The sequence below is a fragment of the Chenopodium quinoa genome, unplaced genomic scaffold, assembly GCF_001683475.1.
Source record: "Chenopodium quinoa cultivar QQ74 unplaced genomic scaffold, ASM168347v1, whole genome shotgun sequence".
In the NCBI taxonomy this organism is placed as follows: Eukaryota; Viridiplantae; Streptophyta; class Magnoliopsida; order Caryophyllales; family Amaranthaceae; genus Chenopodium; species Chenopodium quinoa.
Window position 1 is genome coordinate 1,258,473 of NW_018744151.1, and position 20,264 is coordinate 1,278,736.

The 20,264-nt window shown below is 37.3% G+C and overlaps 1 protein-coding gene across 2 annotated transcripts; it reads left to right on the forward strand.

Annotated features, from left to right (window-relative positions):
• Positions 1-920: 920 nt before the first annotated feature.
• On the forward strand, positions 921-7,823 carry LOC110693506. 2 transcript variants are annotated; one of them, XM_021870623.1, is made up of 11 exons: positions 921-2,873; positions 2,976-3,121; positions 3,933-4,035; positions 4,147-4,284; positions 4,383-4,441; positions 4,550-5,567; positions 5,940-6,467; positions 6,594-6,666; positions 6,750-6,835; positions 7,093-7,212; positions 7,297-7,823. In XM_021870623.1, exons 1-11 carry the CDS (start codon positions 1,395-1,397, stop codon positions 7,375-7,377), a joined length of 3,831 nt encoding a protein of 1,276 aa, XP_021726315.1. In that variant the 5' UTR covers positions 921-1,394; the 3' UTR covers positions 7,378-7,823. The 2 variants fall into 2 exon arrangements, with proteins under 2 accessions (XP_021726315.1, XP_021726314.1); XM_021870622.1 differs by having other exon boundaries at positions 923-2,873; positions 4,147-4,279; positions 4,378-4,441.
• The last annotated feature ends 12,441 nt before the right edge of the window (positions 7,824-20,264 follow it).

Genomic DNA, 20,264 nt, shown 5'->3' on the forward strand with positions numbered 1-20,264 from the left:
CTTTCGGTTTGTGTCAAAAAATAAAATAAAATAAATAAATATGAACGAGTTTCAATCGAGCTCGAACCGAATAGTTTATTGCATTACTACATTTTTGACCTATTGCAACCCCCAAATGAATGGCTTCATTCATTTATATCCTTTATGCATAAGCAAATATGTATGAGTCTTAGATACCGATATACATTTGTGATTTCACATTTCACTCCTCTCAATCTCTGCATCTCACATAGAGACCTCTCAAAGAAAAACCAAAAATATAAAAAGATCATTCTAATAAGATCCTACATGATTAATTTTCGGATTATTTTTACTAAATTGAAATAATTTTTTTATTGAATATTTTCCTTGCATATAATGATATAATTCAGTAATTCACAACAAACGGTCAAAAGGAGGGATGGCCAGATGGTGAGTAGTCTAAAACTTAAAGTTCCTTAAGTAAAAACAAACCGAGAAAGTAGTATTTTTTTTTTTTTTGTTTTTTTCTCTTTTTTTGAGGGAAAGAAAGTAATTAGTTGAAGTTATGAAATAAATAGTGCAAAAATTAAAGTGAAGTACTTAAAATAAAAACTAGGGAGAATACCGTAGTTGACTAGTTGTATGTGTGTAAGACATCCATGAAAATTTCACTCCTCTTAATTTCTGGTTCTCAAACATGTTGACCGATGGACAAGATAGTACCAAATTACCAATACACAGTGTCACAATGTTTACAAGTTTTTCCTTCCAAAAAAAAAAAATTACCAGTTTTGATGAAATGAAATTTGTATTCGTACCAAATAATGTAACATTGCACTATTGCAGCGTAGTGCATACCCACACTGTTCATACAGTTCACTTTCAGCCTTGCAGGCTGCAGCACTTGCTTTGTTGCAGCAAATGTATATCAATGTATGGATACAGAATCATAAATCTACATCACAAATTCATTACCAAAATAAAAACCAATTTTTTAGCAATAACCCACAGGAAATATAAAACCAATTTTTTTTTTTGATGTCAAAAATCTAAATTTCATGATTCATGGGCTTTCATATTCTTTCAATTTATTTTAGCGTTTAAACTCAAAAAACAAGACTCGGCCAGATGACACCCTGAAAACACGAATGTGTTACGGTCCAGTAAGCATAAACATATCTGTATGAGTCTCATCAGATACCCCTGTACTACATTTCACTCCTCTCAATCTCTGCTTCCCAAACAGAAACCCTCTGAAAATAAAAAACCAAAACCAAAACCAAAACCAAAAAAATAAAAAACCAAAAAATCCAATAACCTGTATTTCATAAACCAATCAAGCAAGCATCTTCACCAAATCACTGTATTCCACCGTTTTCTCTCTCCTCTTCACTCCACAATTCTCACTTTCTCTCTCTATCTCGGGAATAACAATGGAAGGGGTTTTGGAGGAGCCTTTACCACCGGACGATCTACGATGCAAGAGAACCGACGGCCGTGATTGGCGCTGCAAACGCCCTGTTGTTGACGGCAAATCCTTCTGCCTCTCTCACATCTACCGCGGCCAAAAGCAACGCAATCCCTCTTCTACTCCCAACCTTAAACCCGACCCCAAACCCAAACCCAAGCCTCGGATTCGGATCCGCCTTCCTGTCAAACCCGAACCCATTGACGACGTCGTTTACAACCCACCACCGCTTAACCAAGCTCCCCCGCCGGAAATTGACCCGGTTCCTCCGCCGCCGGTGATGGGTACGGTGTCGGTGCCGGACCATTTGCGGTGTCATAGGAATGATGGGCGGAGTTGGCGGTGTAAGAAGCAGGTTTTGGAAGGGCAGACTCTTTGTGAGGTTCACTTTAATAAGGCTAAGGCCCAGAATCAGAGACGGCCAATGCGGAGGAAGAAGAAGGAGGTGGAGAGAGAAGATGGGCCGGGCCCGATGCCGGAGTTGAGAGAAAATGGGCTTGGGCCGGTGCCGGAAGTGAAAGTTAGGGGTGGGAAGAAACAGGGGAATTCGAAAGCGAAGGGGAAAGCAGGTGGGGTTGTGGTGGCAATGGCGGTGCCGGAGAGTTTACAGTGTGCTCGAAGTGATGGCCGGGATTGGCGGTGTAAGAATAAGGTGGTGGAAGGGAAGGATTTCTGTGAGGCGCATTGTAGTAAAATTCAATTGAAGGATTTGGTTGAGGAGGAGAAGAGTAAGAAGGGTAATAAGAGGAAGAAGAAGGCTAAGGGTGGTGATGGTGTGGAGCGAGGGGCGGTACCGGTGGCGAGTAAGAAGGTGGTGATCAAAGTGGAGAAGGAGGATGATTTGGGGGTGGGAGTTGGAATGGAGGTGGAGAAGGGGAATGTGGTTGGTGAGAAGGTGGTGGGAGTGGAGAAAGAGAATTCGAAACGAGTCGTGGAGGAGGAGGAGCTGAGGTGTAAGCGGACCGATGGGCGAGGATGGCGGTGTAAGAGGACGGTGTTGGAAGGGAAGACATTGTGTGAGATACATTATGAGCAAGGGAGGTTGAGGCAGATGAGAATTACAGTTCCTGAAGAACTGAAGCTTCAGAGGGGTGATGGTGGGGAGAAAATTGAGAAGAAATTGAAGAGGAAAAGGGAATTGGAAACGCTGGAGAATAATTCGGATAAAGGGATGAAACGAATGAAAGCCGAATTGATTAGGGTGTTCTTGAGGAGGGAGATTCTTGAGAGTAAGAAGAAGAGTGAAAAACGTCCTGAGGAATCAGGGGAAGTTACTAGGGACTTGCCTTATGGATTAATGGCAATTACTCCTGCTCCCAATGCTCAGTTTCTTGACAATGCTGGCTCTCTGGGGATCAAGATCGGTGCACATTGTTCGAATTCTTTGGTTAACAGGCGTTTTCGGTCTAAGAACATTGAGCCTCCTCCTATTAGCTCTTTGAAGGTTGTTACTTTTGGTTTTAAATTTTTGTTCTGCTTTTTGTTAGTTTTTGTTTGATATATAGTGTTGAGTTTTGGTTGTTATGTGCTTTTATTTATTTATTAGGTTGTGCCTTATCCTGGGAATGTTGAGAAAGTAAGGAATAGTGGAAGGAAGAAATGCCATTGGTGTCGGAAGTTTGATAATTTGTGTTTAATCAAGTGTTCAAGCTGTAAGAAGCGGTTTTTTTGTTCTGATTGCATTAAAGAGAGGTACATTCTGTTGATTTTACTCCTTTTCAGATAGAATGAAGTGCAATTTCAGCTTAGGTTGTTGATTCATCTCTTCCAAAATAAGTAGCATAAGTTAGTTAGTCTGTGTTTAATATTTGGAACTGACTAGCAATGTAATTGATAGCCTTGATAGTGCGTTCTAAAGTTTAGGTGATAATGGTGGTGATATGGTATAAGAAAAGTTGGTTAAATGGAGACATAACCTATGGATTGGGGAGAGTTATGTCACTTGATTTATTTCAGAATCTACAATTTTGTTATAGAATGTTTTTTTTTTTTGAGCCATTATGGCAGTGCCCTGATAAGTTTTGTATCTGAATTTCCATATTGCAATAACTCAAAATTTCTATAAACAGAGGCTTGAATGTGTCTTTCAACCTTAGTACTAGAATAAATCTTTTCTGCAAGTACTTTCCATGCTTATACTGCCAGCATCGTTGCAAATTCAATAGACCATGGATATATTCTTGAGTCATTTATGTTAAAAATCTGCTAAGTTGGTGATGATTGGAAAGGAACAACCAGGAACTACTCAATATTAGAAGTTAGGAGGGAAAACATTATGATGGATCTACTGTATTTGGACAATCGAATTGTTGATGACTTGATGTACTCTGAAACTGTAATTGTATGACATCTTGTAATGCAACTTTTAATATTTCCCATCAACATAAATATGTGATTAGGGCATTTATCCGTGTTTAGTACTTACACAATACATGCTATCAAAAAAATCAGCTATACCATGATTGATCAATCAGCATCTATTTCATCTTGCTTTATGCTTCAGGTCTGATGATACTGAAGAGGTTAAATTGAGATGCCCAGTTTGTCGTGGAAGCTGCAATTGTAAGGCCTGTAGCTCTTCTAAATCAAAAGACACGGGTGGCAAGGTGACTGCAAACTCTTTTCTGTTTCATTTGGGATGCTTAGGAGGGGGTGTTTATAATACTGTTTGATTATAAGTGTGCTGAGCGTTGACATTTAATCACAAACTGTTGTAGGTAGTTTTGAAGGTGAAATGTAAGCGAAGCAAATTTCAACACTTGCAGTATTTGATAAATTTCCTTCTTCCTATTCTTGTACAAATCAATGAGGAGCAGAGTGCTGAAGTGGAGATGGAGGCAAAGGTCAAAGGTATGGTAGGTCATGAATGTTAAATTTTGGTTTATGCTTCTCAAATCTAAAGTTCCTTCATGAGGGTTTCTCCTTTCTGAAGCAATAAATTTTGACAGGGCAGAATCCCTCTGATGTTGAGATTCGACAAGCTGATGTTGGCTGCAGGGATCAATGCTGCTGGTATGTAATTTATTGATCCAGGTTTGATTAGAAATTAGAATGAATATTTTGTAAATAATTTGTAATTCAGTCTTTGATTGCTGGTTCACTGTCTTATCCCTGGATCAGCAATAACTGCAAAAGCCCAATATTGGATATCCACAGAAGCTGCCCGAAATGCTCATACAACCTTTGCTTCAGTTGCTGTCGAGAATACTCTCAGGGTGGATCTCTTGGGGGCACATACCCTAACAGAGCAAAAACTCTTTCTCCTTGTTCGAAGAAGTGCTCAGATAATGTAGCAGACCTTGCTGCTTCTGGCCCTTTACTGGACTCAACTTCTTCTGTCCATATGTCATGTCCACCTATGGAGCTTGGTGGTTGTGATAATAGCCTCCTTGACTTGAGATGTATATTCCCATTAAATTGGACCAAGGAACTGGAAATTAGTGCAAAAGAAACAGCTTCTGAACATGACTTCCTACAACATACAAATGGTGTTGTGCATTGTTCATCGTGTATCAGCATTTCTCAAGGAAGCGATAAAAGTAAGGAATTGGCAGCTTCTAGCCGGAAAGAATCTGATGACAACCTCCTTTACTGCCCTAGTACGTCTGATGATCATGACTGTCTGCTTTCTCACTTCCAGAAACATTGGCAAAAAGGACATCCTATAAAGGTCCGTAATGTGCTTCAGTGTGTATGGGGCTTGAATTGGGACCCACTAGCTATGTTTTGTGGTTATCTAGAAAATGGCTTTAGTAATTGTAAAAACTTGAAAGGTCGTAGTGAAGCTACAAATTGCTCAGACTCATATGATGTCGAAATTGGTACGAAGGAGTCATTCACCGGATCCGTTGAGGAAGGATATATGCTCAAACGTCGTGAAACACTTACAGTGAAGGCAAAGATTTCCTCATACTTTTCCCGGAAACTTCTAGAAGGATATTATAGTGAGATTATTCTTGCCCTACCTCTTCAAGAGTACACAAACCCTGGAATGGGACTTCTGAATATTGCTGGGAAACTGCCAGAGGATTTTCCAGATTCTAAACTTGGTCCACATGTATGCATCTCATGTGGGAGCAGGGAGGAAGTTGCACGGGGGGAATTGGTGACTAAGCTGTGTTGTAGCTCTTATGACCTGGTGGGTTTTTTTTTTTTCCCTATATGCCTGTCAGTTCTTGTCAAAATTGCTTACTATTTGAAAATTTTGATGGCCTAAACTTATTAGTCCTGGTTCATTTGACTACGCGAGTGTTTTTTTTTTTTTATTTTTTTTTTTTACTTTTATCCTTCAGGGAATTATGGTTGGGTAGGACTTTTTTTAAAATTTTATTTGTTTTTTACTTTTATCCTTCAGGGAATTATGTTTGGGTAGGACATTTTTATTTTATATCTAAAACTGAGGGTGAGCATCTAGAGAATTGTAGTACTTAAGTTAATTTCTTGTAATACCAACAACATGCATTTAAATAATTTCACCTTTGAACTTATTTTCCTTGGTATTCTTTTGCAGGTGAACATCCTAGTACATGTGGGTGATGTACCGTGCTCCTCGGAGCAGTTCAATAAGATTAAGAAGCTAATAAAACGGAATAGTAACACGAAGGATAAAGGTAGTCAGGCTTCTGATAAAGATCTGGATGATGAGACCAGAGTAATAAATAGTGAGATTTCAGTTGAAGCAGGAGATTTGCATAGAGTAGCTGGTGCTTCTTGTTGCTCAGCAGCTACAAATGGTGCTTCTGTTGTCAACCGTCTCCAGGATAATAAATCTTCGCCTACGAAGCTAGTTAACAGTTCTGATACTGATTCTGATGCTTCAATGATTTGCTCCAGGACGAGTCAAAGTCCTGAAAAAGCAGTAGATCAGATACCTCAGTTGGATAGTTTGGGGAATCTCAGTGTGACAGATAAAAGTCCCCCTCCAGGGCCTTCTGGGGCCCAGTGGGATGTCTTTCGCCGACAAGACATCCCAAAGCTCCTAGAATACATTACAAAGCATGTAGATGAATTGAAATTCAGCTATGGCGTTTCAGATAATGTGCGTGAAGCCTGCTTAGAATATATGCTCTTTTTGTTTAGTTCAAGTGATTAATCTGCTATTCTGCTTCCATCCCTCCCCCTCCTCTTTTCCCTGCTGATTCTGATCTTTGGAACTTTCTTGCAGGTAGTTCATCCAATTTTTGATGGAAGTTTCTATCTTGATGCAGATCATAAAATGCAGCTCAAAGAGGAGTTTGGTAAATTTTCACTTTACAGCCATTTTGTTTCCATTTTCTTTCTTTGTTGACTTTACATCATTATGTTTTTTTTTTAATTTCAGAGATTGAACCTTGGTCCTTCAATCAACGCCTTGGCGAAGCAGTGTTTATTCCTGTTGGATGTCCTTATCAAATAAAAAATGCCATGGTAAGCTGCTTTTGTAGGCCTGAGAGTAATTATTATTAGTTAGCAACGTGCAAGAATTCGTGCTTCAAGGTGTTACTGATTGTAGATTGCAGAACTTTTGTAAAGAGCTCATTGTGACTGTTGAAACTTCTAGTTAGACTGCATAGTTGTGTAGTGTTTGCATAATCACGTGTTTTGTTTGAAATGTCCCATTTGACCTTTTTTCCTTGCCTTCTTTGTTTTGATTTATTAATTTTGTTGTGATTTTGTCCTTGAAGTCCTGTGTCAACATCGTTGTCGGATTTGTATCACCTGAAAATGCATCAGAGTGCATCAAGTTGATAAATGAAATCCGTGTTCTTCCTAATAATCACAGGGCAAAACAAGGGAACTTAGAGGTAACTGTTTTTTTAAGTATTCCTTTTTAATGTCTTTTTCTTTTGAGTGAGTGCTTTAGTTACTCATTTTGAGTGTTGGATCAGGTGGAGAAAATGACGATATGCAGTATAGATGAAGCAATAAAAGAAATATACAGATTGCGGAGTGAAGAAGGAAGCCGCTGATGTCAATATATAAATGAGGTAGAACTTAATTGGGTGGAAAAGCAAGGAATGTAGGTTGTTTTCTTTGTGTGTAGTTAGTAGTAGGTTTTGCTATTTAGGCTATTGATCTAATGATTAGAAGAAGTGGCATCTTGTTAATTGAGGTACTGTGCTCGGGAAGGGTGCTATTAACCTGCTTGTTACAGCAGGTTCAATTCAAATTGTTGAGATTGATTTAGCAGGGTGTATCATTCTTCTTTTAGTAGTGTAAATAATTGCTAGGTGTTCATTTTAGCGCTCATTTGGGTACTTTTGTGCTCCTGGTTTATTGTAGATCCATTGTATCCAAGTTATTCTCAAAATTTTGGCTATCAAGTAAGTTGATGTCCAAAATGTTCTGTAAGAAATTGCAACCAGTAGATGTAGGGCATTTTAAATCGAGTTTTCGTATGACTATTTAACATGAACATTACAGTCTAATGTTGTTTAAGGATTCTGGACATAAACAGAGGATGTAATATGAAATATACAAATTGAAGTTATGGTTTAGAAAGCTGCTTTCATGACATTGGGTTCTGGAATTAAGCATTGATGATTTGCATACTTGTGGATTTCTTATTTAAGCAAGAAATGAGATTCTTTCACAAAAATGTTGTGCTAAATCTCTATGTTACATGGACTCAGCACTCATGTACCCATATTAAACACGTATACGTGTTCAAGTGACAATTTTGTGAAAAAAAATTCCATTATTTTGAACTGAAAGTGAAGTGTCATATTTAGTCCAATTGTTGAGGATCCAACATGAGTACAAGGTGAAATATCCATGTAACATAGCTAAATTAGATGCCACTTACAAAGATATGATTAGAGCTGTCAAAAGTTGATTCGACCCGAAATACAGACTCAAACCCGATCATTAACCAAACAATCTGAACTCGAAAAAATGGTGACCCAAACCCGACCTGAAACCAAACCTAGACCTGAGTTGACCTGAGTATGTAAGACCCGGACTCGAACATGAACTGACCTGGAGATGACCCGACCCGAATGTAACCCGTAAATTATTGACCTGAACCGAACCCAACTGGAACTGAAATTGAACCAAACCCGTTTTAACCCGTCAAAACCCGAATTTAACCCGACTTGTTACTAACCTAACCTGAATTCAACCCGACTTGTTATTAACCTGACCCAAATTCAACCTGACTTGTTACTAACCCGACCAAAATTTTACCAGACCTATTACTAACCTAACCAAAATATTCAACCCAACCTATTACTAACCTGACTCGAAATCAACACGACTTGTTATTGACCCGACCTAAATTCAACCCAAATTGTTCCTGACCCGATTTCAAATCACCGTAAATGCAATTTAGACCACCTAATTATTGTTGATCTAAGCATTTTGTCAAGGGAGACCAAGTCGGTCCAGGCCAGCAAAAGAAAGAAGCATCATCCTCAAATTTAAGAGTTAAATGTAGTATATAATTGTTGTATGGTCAAAGGAGATAATCATCTTCCTAAATTATAGACTATAGTTCCCTAATATATTGCCATATATATTATAGTCAAAAGAAATAATTAACTTGATAAAAATGATAATTATCTAGTTATAATTAGTTGAACCCGAATATCACCTGACTTGGAAATGACCCGACCTGATTGTAACCTGCAAATTATTGACTTGAACATAACCCGACTAGCATCCGAGAATGACCCGACTTGGAAATGACCCAACCTGATTATAACCCACAAATTATTGACTTGAACCGAACCCGACTTGAACCCGAGAATGACCCGACTTGAAAATGACCCGACCTAATTATAACCCAAAAATTATTGACATGAACTGAACCCGACTCAAACCCGAGAATGACCCGACCTTATTCTAACCCACAAAATATTGACTTGAACCGAATCCGACTCCAATTCAAGAATTACCCTAAACCCGTTTTAACCCGAATTAAACCCAACCTATTGTTCACACAACCCGAGTGTAACCTGACCTATTATTAACCGACCTAAACCCGACAAGAAGTATGACCCGACGTGAACGACTCAAGCATGACCCAACCCAAACCCAACCCACATAGGTTATGGAATATATCCGAATTGATCGACCCACTCTTACTGACCCAAACCCGACCCGTTTACCCGAAATGACAGCTCAACCCGAAACCTCCAAAAATTTTCAAAAAACGTGGATATTAGCCTTCAATTTCAGAATTCTTTTTTCACCCGGAAATAAAAATTGCCGAAATGTTTATGATGGTCCCTAATACCCTCCGGGAGTCTAGTTGGCTAGGTGGAACCTCCAATTTGCTTTTAAACTACCAATTATCCAGTTTACAACTTGCACCGACTTTATTAACTCAAGTCTGCCAAGAACATTTATGACAACATATTTTGATCATATATGGTTCCAAACGGCATTACATGACCCCGAGATGAATCCCCTAAAATCTCAATGTTTTTCGACACCTAACCCCAAAACATCGAAATTTCTCAAAAAGGGTGAATATTAGCCTTCAATTTTGGAATTTTTTGACTTTTTTTCGCCCGGATATAAAAATTGTCGAAATGTTTACCATGGTCCCTAATACCTTCCGGGAGTCTAATTGGGTGGGTGGAACCATCCAATTTGCCTTTAAACTACCAATTTACCGGTTTACAACTTGCACTGATTTCATTCAAGCCTACCACGAACATTTATGACCACAAATAATGATCATATATGGTTGCAAATGACATTATATGACCCCGAATTGTATTCACTAGAATTTCAAGACTTTTCGACACCGGACCCCGAATACTCCAAAAATTTTCAAAAAGTGTGGATATAGCCTTTAATTTTTGAATTTTTTGTTTTTTTTCGCCAGAAAATAAAAATTGCTGAAATGTTTACCATGTTCGCTAATACCTTCCGAGATTCCAATTGGGTGGGTGAAAGCATCCAATTTGCCTTTAAACTGCCAATTTTCCGGTTTACAACTAGCGTCGATTTAATAAAATCAAACCTAACACAAACATATATGACAACATATAATGATCATATATGGTTCCAAACGGCATTACATGAACCCGAGATGTATCACCTAAAATCTAAAGGTTTTTCGACCCCGAGCTCTGAAACCTCCAAAATTTCTCAAAAAGCGTGGATATTAGCCATCAATTTTGGGATTTTTTTTTTACTATAAAAATTGCCGAATGTTTACCACGGTCCCTAATACCTTCTTAGAGTCCAATTAGGTGGGTAGAACCATCCTATTTGCCTTCAAACGACCAATTTACCGATTTACAACTTGCACCGATTTAATAAACTCAAGCCTACTACGAACATTTACGCCAACATATAATATCATAAATGGTTCCAAACGACATTATATGACCCCGGTATGTATCCCTTAATATCTTAAGGCTTTTCGACAACGGGCCCCGAAACCTCCAAAATTTCATAAAATGCATGGATAATTAGCCTTTAATTTTGGAAATTTTTAACTTTTTTTCACCCGAAAATAAAAATTGCCGAAATGTTTACCATGGTCCCTAATATCCTCCGGGAGTCCAATTTGGAGGGTGGCACCATCCAATATGCCATTAAACATCCAATTTATCAGTTTACAACTTACACTAATTTCATTACCTGAAGCCTACCACGAACATTTATGACAACAAATAATGATCATATATGGTTTCAAACGGCATTTTATGACCCTGAAATATATCCCCTAGAATTTCAATACTTTTCGACACCGGGCTCCAAAACCTCCAAAATACTCAAAAAGCGTGGATATTTGCCTTCAATTTTGGAATTTTTTTACTTTTTTCACCCGGAAATAAAAATTTCCGAAATGTTTACCCTGATCCCTAATACCATCCGGGATTCCAATTGGGTGGGTGGAACCATCCAATTTGCCTTAAATCGACAAATTTACCGGTTTAAACTTGCACCGATTTCATTAACTAATACCTAAAACGAACATTTATGACAACATATAATGATCATATATGGTTCCAAACGACATTATATGAACCCGAGATATATCACCTAAAATCTAAATCTTTTTCGACCCAGGAAAACTACAAAATTTCTCAAAAAGCGTGGATATTAGCCTTCAATTTTGAGATTTTTTTTGTACTTTTTTTCGCCCGCAAAATAAAAATTGCCGAAATGTTTACCACGGTCCCTAATACCTTCCGAGAGTCCAATTACATGGGTGGAACCATCCTTTTTGCCTTCAAACGGCCAATTTACCGGTTTACAACTTGCACCGAGTTAATTAACTCAAGCCTACTACAAACATTTACGACAACATATAATGATCATAAATGGTTCCAAGCGACATTATAAGACCCCGATATGTATCCCTTAAAATGTTAAGGCTTTTCGACAACGGGTCCCGAAACCTCCTAAATTTCATAAAATTCGTGGATAATTAGCCTAATTTTGGAAATTTTTAACTTTTTTTCACCCGAAAATAAAAATTGCCGCAATGTTTACCGTGGTCCCTAATATCCTCCGAGAGTCCAATTGGGTGGGTGGAACCATCCAATTTGCCATTAAACGTCTAATTTACCGGTTTACAACTTGTATTAATTTCATTACCTAAAGCCTACCATGAACATTTATGACAACAAATAATGATCATATATGGTTCCAAACGGCATTTTATGACCATGAGATATATCCCCTAGAATTTCAATACTTTAAGACACCGAGCTCCGAAACCTCCAAAATAATTACTCAAAAAGCGTGGATATTAGTCTTCAATTTTGGAATTTTTTTATTTTTTTTTTCTCCAGGAAATAAAAATTGCCGAAATTTTTACCCTGTTCCCTAATACCATACGGGAGTTCAATTGGGTGGGTGGAACCATCCAATTGCCTTTACACGACAAATTTACCGGTTTAAACTTGCACCGATTACATTAACTAATGCCTAAAACGAACATTTAAGATAACATATAATGATCATTTATGGTTCCAAACGGCATTATATGACACCACAATGTATGCCCTAAAATCTCATTTCTTGTCGACACCGGGCCTCGAAACCTTCGAAATTTCTCAAAAAGGATGGATATTAGCCTTCATTATTGGAAAATTTTTTACTCTTTTTTGCACGAAATAAAAAATGTTTACCATGTTCCCTAATACTCCTAGAAAGTCTAATTGGGCGAGTGAAACCATCCAATTTGCCTTTAAACAATTAATTTACCGGTTTCCAACTTGCACCGATTTCATTAACTCAAGCCTACACGAACATATATGACAACAAATAATAATCATATATGGTTCCAAACGACATAATATCACCCCGAGATATATTCCCTAGAATTTCAAGACTTTAAAACTAAGGGCCCCGAATACTCCAAAATTTCTTAAAAACCGTAGATATAAGCCTTCAATTTTTGAATTTTTGACTTTTTTTCGCCCAAAAATAAAAATTGCCGAAATTTTTACCATGGTCATTAATACCCTCCGGGAGTCCAATTTGGTAGGTGGAATCATCCAATTTGCTTTTAAACAACCAATTTAACGATTTACAACTCTCACCGATTTCATTAATTCAAGCCTACCACGAACATTTATAAAAACATATAATGATCATATATGGTTCCAAATGGCATTATATGACCCCGAGATGTATCTCCTAAAAAAAATCTCAAGACTTTTAGGCAACAGGCCCCGAAACCTCCAAAATTTCTCAAAAATCATGGATATTAGCCTTTAATTTTTGATTTTTTTTACTATTTTTCGCCCGTAAATAAAAAATTGCCGAAATGTTTACCATGTTCCCTAATACCCTTCGGGAGTCCCATTGGGTGGCTGGAACCATCCAATTTGCTTTTAAACGACAAATTTATCGATTTACAACTTGCACCGATTTCATTAACTCAAGCCTACCACAAACATTTAAGACAACATATAATGATCATATATGGTTCCAAACGGCATTATATGACCACGACATGTATTCTCTAAAATTTCAATACTTTTCAGCACCGATCCTCGAAACCATAAAAATTTCGCAAAATGCGTTGATATTAGTCTTCAATTTTTTATTTTTTCGACTTTTTCTCGCTCGGAATTTTACCATGGTCCCTAATACCCTCCGAGAGTTCGATTAGAAGGGTGGAACCATCCAATTTGCCTTTTACCGGTTTACAACTTTATCGATTTTATTTACAAAAGCCTACCACGATCATTTATAACAACATATAATGATCATATATATTTCCAAACGGCATTATATGATCCCGAAATGTATCCCCTAAAGTTTCAAGGCTTTTTGACATCGATACCCGAAACCTTAAAAATTTCGCAAAATGCGTGGATATTAGCCTTCAATTTTGAAAATTTTTGACTTTTTTTCGCTCGAGAATAAAATGTCGAACTGTTTACCATGTTCCCTAATACCCCTTGGTAGACCAATTGGTTGGGTGGAACCATCAAATTTTCTTTTAAACGGCCAATTTTCCAGTTTACAACTTACACCGATTTCTTTAACTCAAGCCTATAAGGAACATTTATGACAACAAATAATGTTCATATATGGTTCACAACGGCATTATTTGACCTCGAGATGTATCCCCTAAAATATCAACACTTTTTGACAACGTGACCGAAAACCTCCAAAATTATTCAAAAAGCGTGGATATTAGCCTTCAATTTTGAAATTTTTTGACTTTTTCTCGCCCGTAAATAAAAATTGCGGAAATATTTACCATGGACCATATATGACTTTTTTGACTTTTTCTTTAACCCGACACGGCCCGCCGTTCGGCACGGCCCGAATTCAAGCACGGCACGGCACGAAGTTCAACTCCCGTGCCACGGGCCGTGCATGGGACAGGGTTAAGAATTCCCAGGCACGGCCCGGCACGAGCACGGCCATGGCCCGCCGTGCTGGCCCGTCGTGCCGGCCCGCAGGCACGGCCCGCGGGCCAACGGTAATGTTACCGTTTATTCTAGCTCCTTAATAAGCCAAAAAAACGGCTAAAAACGGCTAGTTTTTTGCCAATTTGCTCCCCAAAAATTCTATAAATACTCACCTCCATTTCATTCCCAAATCACAAAATCACAATCTCTTCTTCTTATCTCTTATATTCTCTAAATCTCTAATAATCCTTATTTTCTTAAATTCTCTAATTATTCTCTTAAATTCTCTAATTATTTTCCTAATATCGGAAAAAATTAAAAAGTTCGTAATCGTAATTAGTGGAGCGTTGAAGCACGGTTGTAAGATCTAAACTAATCTTAAATTTATTATTGTTTTATTGTTATTATTAGAATAATCTTGTTTAATTATTATTGTTGTTAATTGTTATTGTTGTTGTTATAATTGTTGTTATTAATTATTATTATTATTGTTACAATTGTTGTTATTATTTATTTTTGTTGTTATTGTTATTGTTATAGTTGTTGTTATTAATTATTATTATTGATATTTTTATTGTTAAAATTGTTGTTATTAATTATTATTATTATAGTTAACCACTTTTTATTAAAAAAATTAATTGTTAATTATGGCATCGAACAACCCATCATCTAGGTCTAGGGGAAAGGCCGACTTATCCGTAGTAGTAGTTCTAGGGAACCACCAAATACAACGAGCCCCCAAATTACGAGTCAAACCAATGACCCCATTTACTTCCCCCCGGGCTATGAGCCATATAATACGTCGGGATTTCCAGCACCACCACTAAACCAATTTCCACTACCACCATACCAATTTCCACCTAATTATATCGGTGATCAACAAAACTATTGTTCTAGCCAAGGTAGCCAAGAAAGTACCCGAATTCCCTCCGGTTCTACCCCTTCTACTGCCACTCCCACTAGTCCCACTACTAACCATCACACACATCATGAATGGTTAACCGAAACTGAGATGCTACTTTTGAAAAACCGAAGGAGTGAGGTATGGCGTTATTTTGTCCTAAGTAAAGATGGTGAACAATGGGCAAAATGTAAAACATGTAATAGTGTATTCACGGCAGTTACCAAAAACGGGACGGGACACTTATCTAGACACATGAAAGCTTGTGCAAAACCAGCTAGTGATCCAACCCAGCCCAAAATTTCCCAATTCCATCCATACGGCTTTACATACAACTATGAGAGGGATAGGGATGAACTAGGAAAAATGATAGTACACGCCGAACAACCTTTTATTTTCTCGGAAAGTGACGTATTCAACACCTACATTAACAAAGCACTACAACCCCAACATAAAAGAATCTCTAGGAAAACCGTTCGTTCCGCCGCAATGAAAAATTTCCTAGAGTACAAAGTCCGGTTACAAGCCGAATTGAGTAACCTTAACTGTAGAGTATCTTTAACAGCCGATTCTTGGGATAGTGGTTATAAATATCACTATTTATGTGTGACTTGCCATTGGGTAGATGATCAATGGATGTTACAAAAAAGAATAATACATTTCAAAATGCTGGAATACCCACACACCGGCATTAACATTGCTCACCATTTAATGCAAGCAATAGACATATACAAACTTCGAGATAAAATGATGTCTATGACTTTTGATAATGCAACCTCTATGACATACACAGCTAATCTTATCAAACAAAACTTAACCGATGTACTATTAGACGGTGAAGCTCTTCATACTAGATGAGTTTGCCATGTACTTAACTTATGTGTACAGGATGGAGTTCGGGCAATTGGCCCATACTACAGCAAAATCAGAGATGCTATTATGTCTATTAATAGCTCTAACATGAGATACCAAGAATGGAAGAGTTTTCTAAAACAACAAAAGATAAGGGTAATAAAAATTAGAACCGATTGCCCAGTTAGGTGGAATTCCACCTATGACATGTTAACAAAGGCAATTGAGTACAAGGGCCCGTTAACATTATTTTACAACCAAAAATTTCCACAAAATGCTTTGTATGATGATGATTGGAATAACTGTGAAAGATATATGCAATTTTTACAGTTATTATATAACATGACGTATTGTTTTTCTACTGTTTACAATCCTTGTGCTCAAAACTTTCTTTCTAATGCATGCTTACTCGCCCAACTTTTCGCTGATCATCGCCATCAAAGTGATTATGATCAGTATCTTCCAGCAATGGAAAAAAAGTGGCGTAAATATTATAGTGAGATTCCTTTGATTTATATTTTTGCTTCCATATTAGATCCTAGGCAAAAGTATGAAAACACATTTATGTTAGTTGACATTTACTTTCAATGCATGTTTCTTGACGATGATGTAGAAAACTATAAGACTAATGTGAAAGATCAGTTTTTTGCTTTATATAGAGTCTATGAAGCCAAATATGGCACCGTTCCTCGCTCAGGGCCTTCCCAACCATCCAAAAACGTAAGTAAGAAGGCCAAACATTTATTTTCACAAGCTACTAACTTGATTTCAAGGTTTTCAGGTGATTCATCAATCAGGAGAACGCAAAGCGACGTCTCGGAGTTGCAGATGTACCTGAGTTACGACTTCACCAAAGGCATGGACGACGATGAGATAAGCAGCCTCGACCTCCTTGCATGGTGGAAACAACAAAGCTCGAAGCATCCAACTTTGGCGGCAATGGCACGATACATTCTTGCTATCCAAGTTTCCTCCGTCGCCTCCGAACGAGCTTTCAGCGCATCCGGAAAGGTTTTAGACGATAGAAGAACAAGTCTAAAACCCGAAACACTAGAAATGTGCGTGTGTTTCAAAGATTGGTTGGATGCGGAAAATCGCTCACAAGACCGTTCTTACGACCACAACGACAACGAAGAAGGAACCTCCGCTTCCGGTTCGGGTTCGGCTAGTTCCCAATTTATGCAACTAGCCGATGACCTTGAAGGCGAAGGCGAAGACGAAGACGAAGACGAAGACGAGCAAGAAGAAGGAGAAGAAGAATAGACAATTATTGTATATTGTACGATTTTAAAAATATCAATTTTATCATTTTCCAATTTTTGTTTAATACCATAATTGTATGATTTTTATCATTGTTACAATTTTCTCAACTCAAGTAATAATAATATAAAGTACGCATTATTCACATCCAAAGTCCAATTTGCCTTTTTTCCCCGTTTTGTTACAATTTGTAAATTCATATTAAAAAAAAATAAAATTATACCAATTACTAATAAATCATAAACATTAAATTTTAAAGTAATAGTATAAAGTAAATATATAAATATAAATATTGAATATACAAATTATAAAACATAAATATTCAACTTATAATTATAAAATTCATAACTTAATAACTTATAACTTATAAGTTATAAACTTATAAGTTATAACCTTATAAAACTTATAATTATAATTTTATAACTTATATACATTATAAACTTATTAATTTATAATGTTGTCATATATAAAAATAAATAAATAAATAAATAAATAAATTATATGAAAACTGCACCAGCCCGCTGCCAGCCCGCAGGCCGGCACGTGGCCGGCACGGCACGAGCCCGCCAGGCACGAGGGTCGTGCCGTGCCGTGGGCTGGCCTGTGAAAATGGCCGGCACGGCACGACACGAAATCCTGGGCCCGCCGGCACGACCGGCACGGCACGAACCAGCCCGTGGCCCGCCAGGCACGGCCCGACACGGTGCCCAGCCCCAAATACCCTCCGGGAGTCCCGTTGGGTGGGTGGAACCATTCAATTTGACTTTAAACGACAAATTTACCAATTTACAACTTGCATCGAATTCATTAACTCAAGCCTACCACAAACATTTATGACAACATATAATGATCATATATGGTTACAAACGACATTATATGACCCCGAGATGTATTCCCTAAAATTTCAATACTTTTTGACACCGAGCCCTGAATCCTTCAAAATTACGCAAAATACGTGGATATTAGTCTTTAATTTTGAAATTTTTTGACTATTTTTCGCTCGAAAATTATAATTGCCTAAATGTTTACCATGATCCCTAATATCCTCCGGGAATCCAATTGGGTAGGTGAAACTATCCAATTTGCCTTAAGACGACCAATTTACCGGTTTACAACTTCATCGATTTCATTAACTCAAGCCCACCACGAACATTTATAACAACATATAATGATCATATATATTTCCAAATAGCATTATATGACCCGAAATTTATCCCCTAAAGTTTCAAGGCTTTTCGACACCGATCCCCAAAACCTTAAAAACTTCGCAAAATGCGTTGATATAAGCCTTCAGTTTTGAATTTTTTTTAACTTTTTTTCGCTCGAAAATAAAAATTATCGAACTATTTACCATGGGGCCTAATTCCCTTTAGTAGACCAATTGGTTGGATGAAACCATCCAATTTGCTTTTAAACGGCCAATTTTCCAGTTAACAACTTACATTGATTTCTTTAACTCAAGCCACAACATTTAATGATCATATATGATTCACAACGGCATTATATGAAACCGAGATGTATCCCCTAAAATCTCTAGACTTTTTGACAACGGGACCGGAAACCTCCAAAATTACTCAAAAAGTGTGGATATTAGCCTTTAATTTTGGAATTTTTTGACTTTTTTTTCTCGCCTGTAAATAAAAATTGCCGAAATATTTACCATGGTCCCAAATACCCTCCGGGAGTCCCATTGGGTGGGTGGAACCATTCAATTTGACTTTAAACGGCAAATTTACCGATTTACAACTTGCACCGATTACATTAACTCAAGTCTACCACAAACATTTATGACAATATATAATGATCGTATATGGCTCCAAACGACATTATATGACCCCGAGATGTATTATCTAAAATTTCAATACTTTTTGACGCCGAGCCCCGAATTCTTCCAAATTTCGAAAAATACTTGGATATTAGTCTTCAATTTTGGAATTATTTGACTTTTTTAGCTCGGAAATAAAAATTGCCAAAATGTTTACCATAGTCCCTAATATCCTCCGGGAGTCCAATTGGGTGAGTGGAACAATCCAATTTTCCTTAAGACGACCAATTTACCGGTTTACAACTTCATCGATTTCATTAACTTAAGTCTACCACGAACATTTATAACAACATATAATTTTTGAAGCATCGGGGCTCGGGGTCAAATATTATATGTTGTTATAAATAGTCATGAGATCTCAATTTTTATTTACCATGATGGCAATTTTTATTGGGGCTCGGTGTCAAATAGTCAAAAAAAATGTTATAAATAGTCAAATATAATTCATGAACTTAAGCCATCAATTTTTGATTTTTTTGACTTTTTTTTCGCCTCGTAAATAAAAATTGTCAAAATGTTTATCATGGTCCCTAATACCCTCCGGGAGTCCCATTGGATGGGTGGAACCATCCAATTTGCCATTAAACGACAAATTTACCGATTTACAACTTGCACTGATTTCCTTAAATCAAGCCTACCACAAACATTTATGACTACATATAATGATCATATCCAAACGGCATTATATGACCACGATTTGTATTCCCTAAAATTCAATACTTTTCGACACCGATCCCCGAAACCTTAAAAATTTTGCAAAATGCGTGGATTAAATTTTGGAATTTTTTTACTTTTTTTCGCTCGAAAATAAAAATTGTCGAAATGTTTACCATGGTCCCTAATACCCTCCGGTAGTCCAATTGGTTGGGTGGAATCATCCAATTTGCTTTTAAACGGCCAATTTACCAGTTTACAACTTACACCGATTACTTTAACTCAAACCTACCAGGAATATCTATGACAACATAAAATGATCATATATGGTTCCAAAAGGCATTATATGACCCCCGTAATTTATCCCCCTAAAATCTAAAGACTATTTGACAACGGGACCCGAAACCTCCAAAATTACTCAAAAGCGTGGATATATTAGTCTTCAATTTTGGAATTTTTGTGACTTTTTTTCGCCCGTAAATAAAAATTGCCGAAATTTTTATCATGGTCCCTAATACCTTCCGGGAG